At 29.9% G+C, this 18,340-nt stretch overlaps 1 protein-coding gene across 3 annotated transcripts in view; it reads left to right on the top strand.

Moving 5' to 3' along the window:
• The first annotated feature begins 9,993 nt into the window (after positions 1-9,993).
• The window catches only part of LOC117182596 (PDZ and LIM domain protein 3-like), a 33,459-nt gene continuing 25,112 nt past the window's right edge, over positions 9,994-18,340 (top strand). The window contains exon 1 of one of the 3 annotated variants that reach the window (XM_033375704.1): positions 9,994-10,372. In XM_033375704.1, the coding sequence (XP_033231595.1) occupies positions 10,304-10,372 (69 nt within the window). In that variant the 5' untranslated portion in view covers positions 9,994-10,303. The remainder of the gene's footprint in view (positions 10,373-18,340) is intronic. The other 2 variants (XM_033375699.1, XM_033375692.1) reach the window with 2 other exon arrangements.

Here is an 18,340-nt window from a genome sequence, read left to right as displayed (position 1 = left end):
AATAAGGGAGGGTTGGGAGAGGGGGGAAGTAGAACTGGAACCGAGAGAGTCGTCTTGGGTTTGTGTTTTTGTTTTCATGCTGAGAAGGTCACCAGCCTTCAGGTATATAAGTTTAATTTTCTCATTATATTGAATTTTCTTTGATTCTATTTAATTCTATTTAATGCAATTAATTTATTCTGAATCCTATTATATTTTGTTTAATTCTATTAAATTCCGATGAACTCGCATCGAATTTCATTGAAATGACTTTGAATTCCATTCAGTTATATTCAATTCCAGCGAAGTTCATTAATTTCGATTGCGTTCGACTTTTTGAAATCCATTGCATTCAATTTTGATTATCTTAAGTTCCATATGATACCATTGAATTATAATCAATTCTCGTAAAAACCCGTTGCATTCTGTTAAATTCTATTGATTTTAATTTAATATCATTCCATGCTATTTTGTTTAAATTCTTGTTAATTCTATTAAATTTCAATAAATTCGCATTGAATTCCATTAAAATGACTTTGCATTATATATTTAATTACAATCAATTCCATTCAATTCGGGCGAGGTTCTTTAACTACGACTGCATTTTATTAACTTTTGTGAATTATATTATATTCTTGTAAATTCTATTAAATTTCAAAAAGCTTCATTCAACTCAGTAAATGTTCTTAAATGATTTCTGTTGAAATTCTTGTGTACATATTCTTCGAACGTATTACGTCTATAATTTAAGGCTTTAATTGAAGATACTTATCTATAAATTGTGCATAAAATTGACACATATATTATAGTAAGTTTTTACAGAGGTTTGCTAAAATTTTACAATTACAGTTTTAAAAAAATTAAAAATCGTTTATTTAAAAGAATAAAATACAGAAATAAAACAATCGATATCGCTTTGAGGAGGCGAAAGTTTGAAAATATATTTTTGTTGGCGAGCGCAAGATGCCGGAAAATCCACGTAGAGGCAGTCTGTAAGCTATAAATATCGCTTTTGCATCGAAACCACCACCTCGATTCAATACTTGTCTCGATTCTTGATACTGAAAGATCTCTCGTCACATAATGCATTTTACTTTCAATAAAATTTAGAGACTTCAAAAATCGAGTCTAAATATATTTTTCCTTCAAAAAGCTTTTTTGTACATTCGCATTTCATTTCTTCAAAATTGGAAAATTTTCGAAAAATTTTACAAGTCGAATTAATTTATATAAAGTAAGTTTTACATGTATATGCATACAATTGAATCTCTTTTTAACCAAACAAAAATAATAATAATAAAACTGCAGCCGAAACTAATGTGCTGCCAAGGTAAATGAATGCCACGTTAAATTACTTTGCAATTCAATCCACTCTTCAATTTTCAGATGTATAAATTTTCTTTTCAAATAGAGCATATAATATTGCCCACTCTGGCTTTCTGACAATTTTTCAAGTGGATAATTTAATGATATTTGACAGCCAAAAATAAAATGTTTTTCAGCAGCTCAAGTAATGGCCTTTTCACAGAGTAGGATAAATTCCGAGTTCAACTCAAATAAATTTTGAAAAAAAGGCAATAATTATTTTTATTTTTGTTTTCGTGACATTCAATTTTTTATAAGCATTATTTAAATTAATTAGGAATTAAACACGCGCCTATGCACGATAATTAAATAATTTCACATTTCTAGTACTAATTTGTATTGCAATGAAAGCGATAAATTAGTAAACAAAAAAGATATTTTGAATCAATCAGGCTCTTCGCTTATAAGTTTTTATACTTAAAATATGTTCACTAATTCTCCTTGAAATATTGTGGGTCCGTCCATAAACTAGATCACCAATTTTGAGCTATTTTTACCCCGCTACCCTCATCAACAACCATAGTTTTCTTCAACAAATATAAAGTTTTAACAAACTAGCTCAACTTCAAACCAAGTAGTTGAATTTTCAAATAAAAAGGTGAATTTCTAACCAAATAATAAAATTTTCCATAAAAAAAGATCATTTTTCCAGAAAGAAGATTAATGTTCTACCAAAAAGACGAATTTTCAACGAAACGCATTAACTTTCAACAAAATGGTTGAATTTTAAAGTGGAATAGACAAATTATCTACAAATCGGTTGAAATTTCAACTCGAAAATATGATTTTTCAACAAGCAAGTAAATTCTCCACCAAGAAGTTAAATTTTCATTAAAAAAAGTTTAATTTTTAACAAACAGTTAAGTCCAAATCAAGAATATATGAATTTTTAAGTAGAAGGATGATTTTCAACCGAATGATTAAATTTTTAATTAATTATCAACCAAAAAATGGAATTTCCAACAAAAGTTACATTTTCAATATGTAACAGATGAATTGTCACCTAAAATGATGAATCTTTAGAAAAATGAATTTTCCCAATAGATGATTCTTTAACCCAGAAAATTATTATCTGAAAACAGAATATTAAAATTTTTAACTAAGAAGGGGAATCTTTACAAATAATAATTTTTAACAAACAGGTTCAACTTTCAAGAAAAGAGATGAATTGTTAACCAAAAAGTTAAATTTTCAACCGAAAAGATGCATTTTCCAAAAATCTCATTTTTTAACAACAAAATTAATTTTCTACCAAAAAGTTAAATATTCATAAAAATAGTTTTATTTTTAGCAGAAAACTTAATTTTCAACCGAATAGTTCAAATTTTAACAAAGTGTTGAATCCTTAAATAAGCCAGATTAATTTGGACGCAGTTGCATGAATTTTCAATTAGAAGAGATCAATTTTCAATCAAAAATATCAATTTTCAACAAAAAATGGAATAGTTTCATTATTCTTTGAAAAAATTAATTATCAACAAAAAGAACGAATTTCCAACAAAAAATTTAAGAAAAGAGATGAATTTTCAACTTATATCATTAATCTTAGGAAAATAATTTTTCAACAAAAGGCTTCAACCCAGGATATGGGTTCTTGACCCAGAAGACTAATTTCCTAAAAATGGAATAGATAATTTTGCAATCAATGAGATAAATCTTCAACCCAAAAAATGAATTTTTAAGAAAGTAGTTCAATTTTAAACCAAGTAGCTATATTTGTGTACCAAAAAAAGATAACTTTTCAACAACATAATCAATTTTTCAACCAAGTACTAGAATTTTCAGCAAACGAGATGAATTCCGAACCAAAAATATAAAAGTAGACTTCGTAATCTCATAGTTTCGTCTAAAATGTCTTGAAATCCTTTGAAATTCCTCAAAACCTCTTGAAATCCGTTAAAATCTCTGGAAATATATATATACAGTCGGATTTAGTGTTTCTGTGAATTGTTGCCGCGCTGTGGGGATGGATGTGAGGAGCTGCGGGAATATGCGGTGTTCACTCAGGCGTGACGAAAAATATTTCTGAAAACTTGTGCATCATTGAGAAGTCTTTAGAAATGTTTAAAATCTTAATATCTGGTACCCTCTCAAATTTTGAGTGATCAACTGCTTGGAATGAAAGAAGTAAAGGCAATTAATCATTTTTTTTTATTACATGACATAAGTTTTATTCTCTTATAAAAATACACTGTGACCTGGAATCAGTTACCTCAGATTTACTATATTCCTAGAACAGATTACATCGCAGTTTCATGGTCAGAGAGAAGCCCGCGCGGTCTAGAGAAGCTTGATCAGCCATACGTGACCACCAACAGTGTAGTGACAGGGGGCAGTGCGTGGATACTCAAGTGCGCACATTGCGTGATATTATGTATTTCAATTGGAAATAGTTCACACGGCCCTGACTGTTTAGATTTGGTTGCCCTTAAAATACACTCCAAGTCCCATAAAATAACACTTTCGATGGTTGCCTCGCACTGGCCATGTTACTAAATCGGTAACCTCGAAATATAAACAGTCAGGGCCACCTGAACCGTTTCTAATTGGAATGCAAACTATTACGCTAAATACTCGACTGAGTACTTGCGCACTGTGGCCCTTCCGAGGCAAGATTCGTAACCATCTCTCGCCCTGTCCCATGAGAAACTGCGTGGGTCAGCAGTTCTAGAAATTACAAAACCGGACCGGCTTCTATGGGACCTGCAGTGTAGCATCAAGGCCAGTGCATGACATGCCCGAAACCGTAATTCAATGCAGATTCCAGTGAGGATAATTTGAATTTGGTATTTGCAAGAACAAGGAAATATTTTGTCACTATGACAATCACAAATCAAATTGCGAAAATAAATGTAAAGATAATAGAGGGCTTAATTTTTTAATTTTCAATGTATATAATAAATAGAGCCATTTCAAGTAATTGGAAAGTCAGTCAAGTTTTAAGTAACAATGTATCCGATATTTTCGGTATATTTGGTAACATCATTTTTTTTATCTGGAAAACTAACTATTGTGATTATTCAATTAATAAGGAAAAAGGAGCTTTTCCTTCTCTTAAATATTTTATAAATTATTATTCTATTTCTAAAAATGTAAATTATGAATCTCTTGATACTTTTAACTTTTTGACTCAACTTACAGCAAATAATAGTCAATGTTTATTTAAATGTTGTCAAACAGGATTTTTTGTTTCGAAAAATAGAAAATAATTGTTATCAACCCTCAGTTCTAATTTCAATTGTATTTAATTCGATTCTTTTAAATTCCCTTGTGCTCTAGTTAAATTTACCTGAATTTCCTTGAAAATATTTTGCATTTTTTATTGAAATCACATTATACTTACTGATTTAAATTTCATTGCATTACATTAACTTGAAAAAACCCGTTAAAATTGAGTTTCAATTAAGTTTCATTTATTTCGATTCCATTGTTTAGGCTTTCGAATTCAATGAAATCAATTGAAATCCACATAAATAAAACTTTCTTTGAATTCTATCGAATTACATTGAATTTCATCAAATGTCCTTAAATACTAATTAGTTTAATTTTATTTTATTTAGTTCCAATCAATTTTATTTATATTTATTCAACTGCTTTAAATTCCATTGAATTTCACTGAATTCGACTGAATTGCTATTATCTATGGAATTTAATGCAATTCCATTAAATTTTACTAAATTTCAATTCATTTCATTTCCTTAAATTTCACTTTTTTTTATTAATTGTATTGACTGTCTTTGAGTACCATTGAATTACGTTGAATTCTATTGAATTTCTTTTAATTCTATTCAGGTTCTTTGCATTTAACTGCACTCAAAATACGCACATCAATTTTAATTCAATTCCACTAAATTACAATTAATTCTTCTAAATTCAACTGCAGGACGGCAGAAACAAATTTTCCTAGGTGTTGAGTTTTGCAATGAATGCGGGTGAGGAGGGGTGAAGCGGTTGGAAGGAGGGGCACATTAGGATAATTTCAAAATTCGAGGTGATTCTCTGCCGACCGTGTTCAACTAAATTCCATTGATTTTGATTAAATTCCGTCACGTGTGATTACATTTCAATAATTCCCATTTAATTCTAATTAATTCAAATTAATATGATTAAATACATTTAAATTCTATTGCATTTCATTAAATCAATTTCAGTTCCACTAGATTAAAACTATTGCCATTAAATTCGACTGTTTTTCTACTTAATTGTACTAAATTTGATCCAACTCCATTGAATTCTATCGAATATGAATTAACTGAATTGAATTACTAATTAAATTCCCTAAATTTAACTAAATTCTATTTATGTCAACTGATTGTCAGTAAACTCGACTGATCAAATTAAAATTAAACTAAAATCCATTGATTTGATTAGAAATCATCACCATTTATTATATAAAATTTAATTCCGTAGTTAAAACAATTCAGTGAAATCTAATGAAATGAAATAATTCCACTGAATTACAATACGTTCCATGAAATTCAACTGAATTCCATTGATTTTGATACAATTTTATTAATTAAAATTAAATTTCCATCATTTTCATTGGATTACTTTTAAAGCCATTGAATTTATTCAAATGAATTTAGATTCTATTGAAGTCAGTTAAATTAAACTAAATTCTAATTAACCTATTATTAACACTAAATTCCACTGAATAACAGTTAATTCCATTAAATGCAACTGAATTATAATTAATTCGATTGAATTTGATTAAACTTTATTGTTTTCCACTGAATTCTTCTAAACTTTAATTAATTGAATTGAATTTGAATATAATTAATTTTGTTCTTTATTTATTCAATTCTACCGAATTACATTAAATTATACCAAATCCAATTTATTTACTTGAAATACTAATTAAATTCAACTGCATTCAGTTAAATTCCACTGAGTACCATTAAATTTAACTGACTCCCATTATATTCAAATTAAATCGATTTAATTCCATTGGTTTTAATTGAATTCGACTGATTTTTGCCTAATTCCATTCTTCTCCATTCAGATTTTAATGAATTATTCATTGTATTGAGATTTATTATATTTAATTGAATTCTATTAAATTTTGTCAATGGTTACAATTAAATTTCATTGAATTCCGGTTTTTTTGCATTGCATTTTCATCGCCGGAAAATTGTGAAGCGTTTCTGGAAGAGAGAAACTTGGTCAATAACCTTGACAGTTGGGAAATAGCTTTTTCGAAAGATCTAGGTGATGAAGTTGGTAGTTGCCAAAATAAACATCAGTTTCTTAAACCTTGGTTTGTATCGTTTCTTTTAGGAACTCTTTTTTCACTCAAACATAATAATTAAATTTTTTTTATTCAGCACTATTTAGTTTTAACAAGTTTTAACTTACATTAAATATACCAAGAAACGAGCTAAACCTAACTTCAAGTAAAGAAGGGTATACTTCCGAAAAGAACCCTCAAAAATATTGACTTCGTACTTCAATAAAAATTGTGTTATTAACCATTTATGTTATAAAAAGGAAAATCACTTAAAATTAAAAGTTATGGATCTAATGAAAGGTGAAGCTCTAAAAAATAATGTGCCTGGTGGTACTTTTATTGAAACTTTGACTTAGGAAATTGAATTCTTGAATTTATTAATATTTATATGCAGCAACAAATTATTATACGGTTTGGAGTACATGATGATGAAATACGGTCGCAAGACTTCCTGAACAAGCTAAAATTACGAAATTTTGAAATATATAATTTTGCAATTTGCTGTTTGAAAATAAAATAGGATAGAAGATTCTGAGAAAATTATAGAAGCAAGTGAAGAAAAAACGAAATAGACTTTACCTACTTGTCGTTCCTAATTATTCAAAAGTGAATTTTTTCATGTTTTAAATCTAGGAAATACTTTCAAAACTTTGAAAATGATTATTTAACATAAAAAAGATCACATTAAATATACGTCTAATTCTCATAATCAGTTCTGATAGTACGCAGAAGAAAAAACAAAATAGGTTTTACCAGTTTTATAGTTTTTTTAACAGTTGTCAGAATCATTTTGAAACTGGAAAAAAAGTATGATATTTTAATCTAATCAAGGTATTTATCTTTTTCTTTATGATTCTGATAGCATTTTTCTCTTCCTCTTCAGAAATCCGCTAAAAAATAAAAATTTCAAGTGTAAATTTCAAGTAAGACTTCTTTTTTCTCAACACATTTTTATGATGTATTGAAAACCCCAAAAGATGTTAATTTAACAGTCTTAACAACATTTTGGTGAAAAATTAATGCAGAAATAAAAAATGAAGAGAATTGGTTAATTATTCTTTGCTTTTTTTATGACACAATACAATTTTATTGTCAAGCAAATATATTATGGGATTTTATTAATATGTATTTTCGCGAATCTAGAACAAAATGAAGAGTTTTGTAACTTTTGAAATTCTTAAATTTTCTTAAGAATTTGGAAATAGGACATAAAATTTTATTAGAATCGGAAAGAAAAAGTCAAATACCTGTAATATATCACAAATAATCACACTTTAAACAAAAATTTGGATTATTTTTTGATAATCTGCGTTTTCAATTTTTGAAATTCAAATACTTTTGTGACTTAATGATTGATTATCTGCTCTTTCTAAAATGAATTTAATGAACGTACTCAATTTATAACTTGGGAAAATCTCGCAAACATGATTCACTGTAGTGAGGCTTTTTGAATTTTAACTAGCACAATTTTTCGCCAGGCAAGAAAGCGGCCTGGTGCAGCCAGGCCTTCAAAAAAGATTCCCTGGCGGCGCCAGGGTCTGCCAGATCTCGACTGCACCACTGAAGCTAATCGTGGTGCAAAAGTGTTCTATTCACACTTTTTCTCTCAAATTAATATTTTCTAAGAAAAAAGAATAAAATGCATTTTTATATTTGTTGTTACACAAAGTTTAAAAAGTTCCGATACTAGTGTCCAAATGAATGGGGGACGTGGCCTATACCCCCTCCACCCCAGTCATGCTGAACCCCTTTTCAAGCAGTTGAAAAAAGCGCGCTTCCTAATCCCGTGTAGAAATTTATCTATGGCCTAGGCCAGGGCCTGCACAGGACAAATCTTGGCCCAAATCTGGAAAACAGATCTGGATCTGATCGATGATGAAACACACGGCCCGATCAGAACCAGAGCTAGCACCTGATCTGACCGCCCGATCGGCACCCCACATGGCCTTGACCAATTACTCGTTAAAAGCCATTTCTGAAATTTATGCTATCTTAGAATTTTTATTTTCGTCCAAAAATAACACAACGCTTTCTTTGACGATTTTTCCAATAGGGAATCTTCAACTCCTTGATGAGATATTACAATTAGTTTATTACAAAATTGTGTTAATAGTACATTTACCATATCACTTTTATTGGTTTCAATCAAGAATGTGAATTTAATTAATAAAAGAGAAGACAAACAAGGCTTTAAAGAGAAATTTAGGTTATATTTTTAGACTAGCTGTTTACATATATGGTTATCGATTTAGAGGTTTGTAGCCCTAAAAACAATTCATTCATTTGACAGCAGGGCAATTTCCCTAAATTGGAACTACGTGGCGTTGCAATACTTAACCGGTCTGGCTTGGGTCTCGGCCATTGAATTATCCCAATCTGGCCCCGAAGATATAAAACCAATCAGGGCCAGATCGGTAATCGGGAAAATATATGGCGATTTCTTTACGGGATGTTTGGCATTTTAAATCAGAAAATTTGTTTAATCATTTACAACCCCTTTTCTAACGTCCAAAAAAACGCGCTTTCAAGTGTTTAGTATTTTAAATCAGGGAAGTTGTACCATCAACTAAAATGGAACTTTAAATTAAGGCGCCCGAGTTTAAATCGTTCCGAGAACTGTTGCCGCATCGATTTCGGGCTTAGATTTGAGGCCCTCGGGGTCGAGAGGGAGTTGCTGAACGATGCGTAACGACCGGAAGCGTGTGCCCAACACAGGTAGAAGTGGTTTTTCTGAGGCTCTTGTAAAAGAGGTTGAGCGTAAGTGTTGAAAGGGATTGTTGGGCACATCCCTCTCCCCTTAAAAATATATATCAATTCATTTTTTCTCTCATTTCAAGGTTTACCCTTTATAAATCCTTAAGATGTTGCCTTTAATAGATTCTTTAAAAAAGAATCAGAAAATTCATTTTTTGTCATTTTTTCAATATGTAGCTAAAATTTACTATGATACATATGAATTACTAGGATTTAAATTTGTTTCAGGTAATTTTTTTTTAATACATTATGAACTTTAATTCTGTTCGCTCTCTTGATCAATATGCAACAACTGAAATACAATTGTATTGCGTTCAACATTCGCATTGCTCAATATGAACCAATTATAGTTATATTTTTTGTTTCAGTACATTTTGAAGCAGTTTCTTTGCTCAACATGAAACTTGATTGTTTTCTGTGCAATGAAACCAGTAAATAATTTGGCACTCTCAAAATTTCAATTAGTAAGAATAAAACTATGATTTGGTGCCAAGTTTTCGAATCGCTTTAGTAAGCAATAGATAGTCAAAAATAGCTAATTCACATTAAAATTTCGATTTTGCGCTTTAGCAAGACACTATTTTTACTTAGTTTTTTATGAACAATCGAATTTTCTTCGAATGATAAGTTTACTAACATTTTTACTAACTCAGATTTCGGGAGATGAAAATCTGGTTAACAATGCTCTTTTTTGACAATTCGCGAGAAACATTTGACACTTACAATACTCTACTTATGCATATTACAGAAAAGTGTGTTCGCGCCAGTAAAACGTAGGAGTTGCGAGAAATATTGAGGTCCTTCTTCAGTCTCTCGTCAGCTCGAGCAACTTCGAAAACGCCAGTTAGTTCCGCCCGCGCGTCGAGCCTGTGCGATACTCAAATTTATTATTGAGAGCGGATTATCGAAGAACGTCCGATTTTCAAGTGAATTTTGATAAAATCGTGTTTAGGGCTCCGAAATTTTTTTTTTTGGAAAATGCCCGCCTATACCTATCACAACACTGTCGACCGACCGCCGAAACAAGAGGAAGGTGCCGTTCATTGGGTACGATATAATTAAATATTTTTATCAAAAATTTTGCCCAAAGATTTTTCTCTCAAAATTAAAATTTTACTCATATAAAGATAGCTGTAAATGAAAATATTAAACATGTAGAATTTTTTATTTTTATAATTATAAAGAGAATTTTCCAATATTTCATAATGAACTCCCAGAAGCGAAGACTGCCAAAAAAATAGTCTTGCACTATTGGCGTAAACAAATAGAATTCGTGTTTTCATCATGGGTCATTAAACCAATCTAATTTTATAATCGTCTAAAACATTAAAAAGATCATTAATATTGTTTAAATAAGAATTAATATATAAAATAATATGAAAACCCTCAAATAAATGCAAAACTGACTCTTGTACCTTGTAAATCAAGTGTGACAATAAAAATTATTTTTTGATAAATGACCCGAGTATTTGGCAGAAGGTCTTTGCAATCTGTGCCAAAACTTTTTTTTACAAAGTTTCAGAGTGAATATTGATGCTCTACTTTATAAATATTTTTGTAATTTCTATGATTTATCAACAAGTAAAAGTACATACAAAACTTGACCTACTATTAATGAATTGAAATCGACCCAGATTTTGAGTTTCGTAAAAAATAAAATAAAAATGTGATATCAAGCTTGACGATGGCAACTTGATCGCAAAGTACGCGTTATTTTTGCCAGCAGAGCCTTCATCTATTTCGAGGCTCGATGACGTAGCTTCACCCTGTCACAAAATGTTCATGACCTATTTATAATTTCCCCATAATCGAAGCTTCACTTGAATTTCAAATTGCGCGTGAATGAAAATTAATTAGGAATGGGTAAATAGTAAAAACGGAATGCTCGAATGTTTGAGGCTCGAAAGTTCAGTTGACTTCGGGTAATGACAGTCTCACTAGATTTAATAATAGATTTAGCCCTGCCCTTCAAAACCTGAACCCGCTTTAACGGAGCGAGATTTTCGCAAGTAGATAAATGAGAATAAGACAATACATAATAAATTATAAACTGGAGCTTTATTCGCAAAAGCGGAAGTACATTACGTCAGACAGCTAAGAGACACATTAACGAGCAAATTTTCCTCTTCAATCTTAACACTTGACAAGCTTATGCTAAAATTGAAGTGTCTACTATTTTTACGCGAAAGGGGAGGATTTTTATTATTTTTACAGCTTTTATAGGACAATTTCTTATTTTTTGCACTACTCAGTTATCCGAACTGGTAATCCAGGGTAATCTGAGTAATCCAAGTAATCCACTATAATGCGAGTTAATCCCCCTGTAATCCTTAACAATAAACTTATAATCTCAGCTCATCCAGTATAATCCCAGGTAATAAATTTGTTCATCTAAGTAATACACTTAAAATCCCAGGTAAAATATTTTCCAACCCCAGTTAATTGACTTGTAATCTGGGTAATCCTCTTGAGGAATTGTAGGTAATTCACTTTTAGTCTTAGGAAATCCCATTGTAATCCTAAGTCTTCCACTTTCAATCCCGGGTAATACATTTAAAATCTTGGTAATCCACTTGTAATCATCGGTAATTTACTTATATTACTAGATAATTACCTTTTAATATTAATTATTCTACTGGTAATTTTAGGTAAAACATTTACAATCCTATGTGGTTCAATTGTAATCAAAGTAATCTTGCATACTGCATATAATCTAGTATAACTCTGGGCTATCCACTTCTAAATCTAATTAATTCACTTAAACTCCCAGATAATTCAGAATAATCCTAGTTAATCCACTTGTAATCTAGGTAATCTACTTGTAATCCCCGTAATTTAATTATTGGTAATCCACTTGTAATCATCGGTAATTTACTTATATTACTAGATAATTCCCTTTTAATACTAATTATTCTATTTGTAATTTTAGGTAAAACATTTACAATCCTATGTGATTCAATTGTAATCAAAGTAATCTTGCAAACTGCATATAATCTAGTATAACTCTGGGCTATCCACTTCTAAATCTAATTAATTCACTTAAACTCCCAGATAATTCAGAATAATCCTGGTTAATCCACTTGTAATCTAGGTAATCTACTTGTAATCCCCGTAATTTACTTGCCGTCCTAGAGAACCCTCTTGAAAGCCTAAGTATTCTACTTGTGATACCAGGTAATCCATTTATAATTCCTTGTAATTCACTTGTAATCCAAGTATTCGGGAGTAACCTAAATGTCATCCAGTTTAATCATATAGGTCATCCTTTTTTAAATCCAAGCAATCAAATTATAGCCTCAGGAAATCCAGTACAATCCTAGTTAATTCACTAGTAAATCCCAGTAATACACTTGTAATCCCAGATAGTCCATTTATAATCCCATGTAATTCACTTTTTTCCAAGTAATAAGGAGTTATCTAAGTAATAAAATATAATCCTAGGTACTTCACTTGTAAAGCTAAGTAATCCACTTATAATCCTTGCTAATCTATTTTCTAATACTATTTAATCCAGAGGCGGCGGAGCCATAGGAAGCACTGGAAGCAATTTTCCATCAGAAATCGCCCAGGGAGGGGCAAAGTATTGATTTGCCTCCTCAGAAATCGATCAATTAAATTAATCAGATCGTTTGAATTTTTCCAAAAATCTACCAGAAATCTTTGTGAAAGAATTTATGTTTTTGTGAAATCGTCTCAATCTATCCGAAATCTTTGCCAAATATTTGAAATGTTTGCAGAGTCTTTGAAATCTTTACGAAATCATTAAAATCTTGGTGCAATTGCAGAATAGGGGATTTCCCCTGTTTTTTGGTTGGAAAAACCGTATTTTTCTGCAACAAACTATTAGAATCTTAAATTGAACGATAAATGAAGCGATTTGACCAGACAGAAGTTTACAGTTATTGTTACTTTTGTTATCACGATATTTTAAATATCGTTATGTCACGATATCAGAATGACCATATTTAACTCACCGTTTAGGTGCTTTTAAACATCCAAACGGCCAGAAACACCCCTTTGACAGGTCACAAAAATAATTTTGTCAAAACTCTACCCTTTTCCAACATTAAGATATATCGTGGCAGACCCATATTTGAGACATCATAGTAACAAAAGTAACAATAATTTTAAATTTTTGCCCCATTAAATCGATTCATTTATCGTTCAATTAAAGATGCTAATAGTTTGTTGCCAAATAAAACTTTTTTTCCTACCAAACTAGAGGTGATAGTTGATACCCCTATTCTGCAATCTGACCGAAATCTTTGTCGAATTTTTGAAATATTTGGATATATTTCTGAAATTGTTGAAGTCTTTGAGAGCTTATTGAAGCCTGTGAAATCTTTTAAATGTATCCGAAATCTTTGCGCAATATTTCAAATATTTTATAAATATTTGATAATATTTTTGAAATGATTTAAATATTTAAGAAATCATTAAAATCTTTATAAAATATTTCACAATTCTTTTTTATTGTTAACATTGTTGGAAAATCATTAAAGTCTGTGTAAGCTTTTCAATTTATCTGAAATTTTTGCGAAACCTTTAAAATCTCTATGATATCTTTAAGAAATCATTGCAATCTTTGGAAATCTTTGGGAAATATTTCACATATTTTATAAATATTTGATCATATTTTTGAAATTATTGAAATCTCTGAAATTTTTGAAAAATCATTGAAATCTTTATCAAATATTTATAATTTTTTTGAAATATTTAGTATGTTTTTTAAATTGTTGAAATATTTGAGAAATCCTTGATGTATTTGTAAAATCTTTTAAATCTATCCAACATCTTTCCGACATATCTGAAATATTTTATATATTTGGGAAATCATTAATATCTTTCTGAAATCTTTGGAAATTTGAGCGAAATATTCGAAATATTTGTGAAATTATTAAAATCGTTGTGAAATCATTGAAATCTTTGTGCAATCTTCGAAATCTATGAGAAGTTTTTATGAAATAATTAAAGTCTTTGTTAAATCTTTGAGAAATCATTAAAGTGGATGTGTAATCTTTGTAACATTTTTCTGAAATCTTTAGAAATATGCGAAATATTAAAAACACTTTTTTAATATTTGTGAACTTACTGAAATCTTTGAGACATCGTTGAAATCTTTCACAGAAAAAACGTAAGATAAACTTCATATCGATTTCCGATGAAAGATTCGCTGCAACAAAAATTAACTTTACAGGATAAACTTTAACCAAAGATTGGTTAAACTTTCTTTTGTTTTTCCATGGCAACACATGTGTTTTGAAAAACCCGAAGTTGTATGAATAAAACATTATCCCTCTAAAAAATGTTCTGCAACAAATTTTATCATTGCATTATTCTGTGTTGTGAAATCTTTGGAAATTCATTGAAATTTTTGTGAAATCTTTGTCAAATCTTTCTAAAATATAAATTTTTTAATTGTATTTATTATTTACTATTTATTTTTAATTCATTATTATTTATGTAAAATTTGTATTTAGTATAATATTATTTTACTATATGCTTCTGATTTAATCCACTTGTAATCTGCGAAACCCAATTGTAATCCTAGTAATTCACTGGCAGTCCTAGTTAATCTACTTTGATTCTCAGTAATCCACTGTAATCCCAAGAATCCATTTATAATACCATGTAATACTCTTGTTTTCCAAGTAATCTGAAGTAACCTGGAGTAATCCAGTATAATACAGTATAGCTCCAGGTAATCCTCTTGTAGTACAGTGTAATCAACTTGTTATTACAGGTAATCCATTTATAATCCCATGTAATAATTAGTTTTCCAAGAAATCTGAAGTAACTTGAAGTAGCTCAATATAATCCTACATAATCCAGTATAATCCTCTTGTAATACACTTGTGCTTCAAAGTGATTCATTTATAAACCTTGATAATCTATTTTCTAATCCCACGCAATCCACTTGTAATCTGCGTACTCCACTCATAATACTGGGTAAGTCACTTGCCCTAGGAAATCCCCTTGTAATCCTAAGTTATTCACTTGGAATTTCAGGCACGCCATTTATAATCCCATGCAATTAAATTATATTCCATGAAATCTGAATTAACCTGAAGTAATCCAGTATAATCCTAGGGAATCCAGTATAATTTTCTTTTAATATACTTGTGTTCCAACGTAATTTATTGCAATCCACTTGTAATCGCAGGTTATACATTTATAATCCCCTGCAATTTACTTGCAATTCAGTTCATCCGGACTAATCCAAGTAATCCAATATAATCGTAGATCATCCAGTATAATTCTAACCAATTCACTTGTAAATCTGATTAATCGACTTCTTGTAAGTCGTATTAATTCACTTATAATCCAAAATAATCCACTTATAATCCCATTGAATTCACTTGTTTTCCAAGAATTCATCAATAGCCTATTTTCTAATCCCAGGTAATTCACTTGTAATCTGGATAATCCATTGGCAATCCCAGGTAATTCACTTATAGTAATATACACTAAGAGACTTTTCGTTAGAATAAATGATGAAAATGAATGAGAATTTAGTATAATATCGTTTCAAAATAGGGAAAACAGGGTTTGCGTATCAAAAATTAATGCAGCGGTTTTCAGCTGTCGAAACTTATATTTTTTGTTTGCACAAATGGAAAGGATGTTGCGTTAACTCTTATATAGTAAAACTTACGAGACTTTAAAATTCACTATATCAAAGTTGACAAGCGAAATCAAAACGATAGTAATACGTTTTATTCGAAAAAGCGAAAACATATTTTGAAGTCGACTATTCTCAAACGACTATATGCAAAATAACTCACTCCACCAAAAGATTTAGCCTTCAGCAGGAGGAACTAAATACACAGATTAATTACGGAACCACGCATACAATTAATATTTTTATTGTTATATACTTAATTTTTTCACTACATACATAATCACACGCTAAATCGCTATGAAACATCGGAACGGTTGCGGTAAGATTCGAACCTAACTTACCTGAAGCACTAACGCATTCCCTAAAAACTAAACCCAACGGCTAACTTAAATTATGGAATATTTGGCAAAAATTCAGCAAAGCGGCGTCGCTTGACAACGCAGGGCAGTATGACAAATAGCTGGGCCCTTTTACACGAGTGATTTGTTGCTTCAGACATTTTGTGAATAGATAGGGAAACATTTTAACACTTTCAATGATTAAATTAATTTGTTATGAAATGCATTTTTTTTTTTAACGGAACTGATAATATTTTTGTATGAATAACATTCTCTAAATTGATATCGTAGTAACTCAGTAATAATAAACTTAATTCTATTGAGATGTAATATTTTATAGATTGTACTCATTGAATTACATCTTATTAGCTTAGTGTATACATTTCGTGAGAAAGAATTCCTAATATTTTCAATCCCATGGTAAATCAATGAATTTAAAATAGAGAGTTAACTTTTATTTAAAATGTTGTGAATCATAATCTTTCAGCTCGATCGGAAATTGTCGGAAACAATAGAGGAGCATTCTCACACGAAACTATACGAAAAATCAAGAATAATGATTCCATAGTTTGCTATGCGTCTCAGGTTTCTGCCAACTTCATATTGACAATATCAATTTATAAAATACGTTTTCGAGACTACGATATTTACTATTTTTCTTATTAAAATTATTTATCGAAAACTCAGTAAAAAGAGCATCATTTTTTCATAGTATTAATTCTTGAAATGGAGATTCATATAATATTTCGTATTTAGAATATTACTTTGTCGTTTTCATGTTTTTAATACTCATAGTAATAACATTAAACTACGGTACTGTAATACGAATTAGTGTAATAAAACATCGGTTTTCCCTATTCTGGAATGATATTATACTAAGTTCTAATTAATGTTTTTTATTCATTCTAACAAAAGGTTTCTCAGTGTAGGGAAGTCCTTTTTAATCCTAATTAATTCACTTGTATTCCCAGATAATCCATTTCTAAAGCTATGTCATTCCCTTGTCATCTGGAGAAATCTAATTATTCTAGTAACACCCTGGGTAATCCACTTATAATTTTTGACTAATCCAGTTTTAATCTCAGGTAATTCATTTAGAATCCTAGGTAATTCACTTGTAAACTGAGTGATCCAATTGCAATCTTAAGTAATCTTCTATTAAATATTTTTTACTGGGATATTCTTTTAAAATACTAAAATTAAAATGAAAAGGCACTGCAAATTCCAGTCGTTTTTTTAGCTGCAGAACAATTATAAAAATTACTCTCTTTAGGTTGAATCAGTTTGTAATAACTATGAACTATAATAACTAATTTGTTTTGCTGGAATTTTACTGTGAGTAACGGCACCTCATTTTTCAAGATTTCATCATCAGTACACTGAATCTTCAGTTTTCACTGATTCCTCTCCGAAAAACCAATTGGAATTTTTTATGTCATCGCTGCAAGTGCAATAACTTTTTCTACTTTAATATCAGTGCAAACTGTTAGGATTTCATGTTACTATTCACTGAATCCCAATGATTCATGTATTGAGATTCATTTCGTTCACACTAAATCTTAAGTAGAATTTTTTATATTTAAAAATCTCTTACATAAATGCCTGCACTTTTAATCACTTTTTTTACGATCATACGTTTTTACTAATTGAATCAGTCAGAAATACGTAACTCATATTTTGACTATTTTCAGAAAATTATTCATACAAGTTTTCTAAATTTGAATCAGTAAATTATTTCCGGGATTTCAATTTAAAAATCTATCAGAAATTATTAAAACTATACTCAAATTTAATTTTCAATGATTCACCAGTAAAAATAAAATTATAATTTTAATGTCGTCACTTCAAATCCTTTCAATTATCTACTGAAAAATCAGTAAATAACGAATTGAATTTTAGAAAATTATCACTGAAACCTAACAGAAAATTTAATGAATGAGTAACTGATTCTCAGTACAATTTTATTGATTCCAATTAAGAGAGTCATTTCATCAAATTTGTGGCATTTTGGGGAAATTAATTACCGACTGTACGAGCGTACAGTCTGTCAAGGGG

The sequence above is a fragment of the Belonocnema kinseyi genome, chromosome 1 (genome assembly GCF_010883055.1).
Source record: "Belonocnema kinseyi isolate 2016_QV_RU_SX_M_011 chromosome 1, B_treatae_v1, whole genome shotgun sequence".
Classification (NCBI taxonomy): domain Eukaryota; kingdom Metazoa; phylum Arthropoda; class Insecta; order Hymenoptera; family Cynipidae; genus Belonocnema; species Belonocnema kinseyi.
The sequence above is the reverse complement of the archived record's forward strand: the minus strand, read 5'-3'. Positions and strand labels throughout refer to the sequence as shown.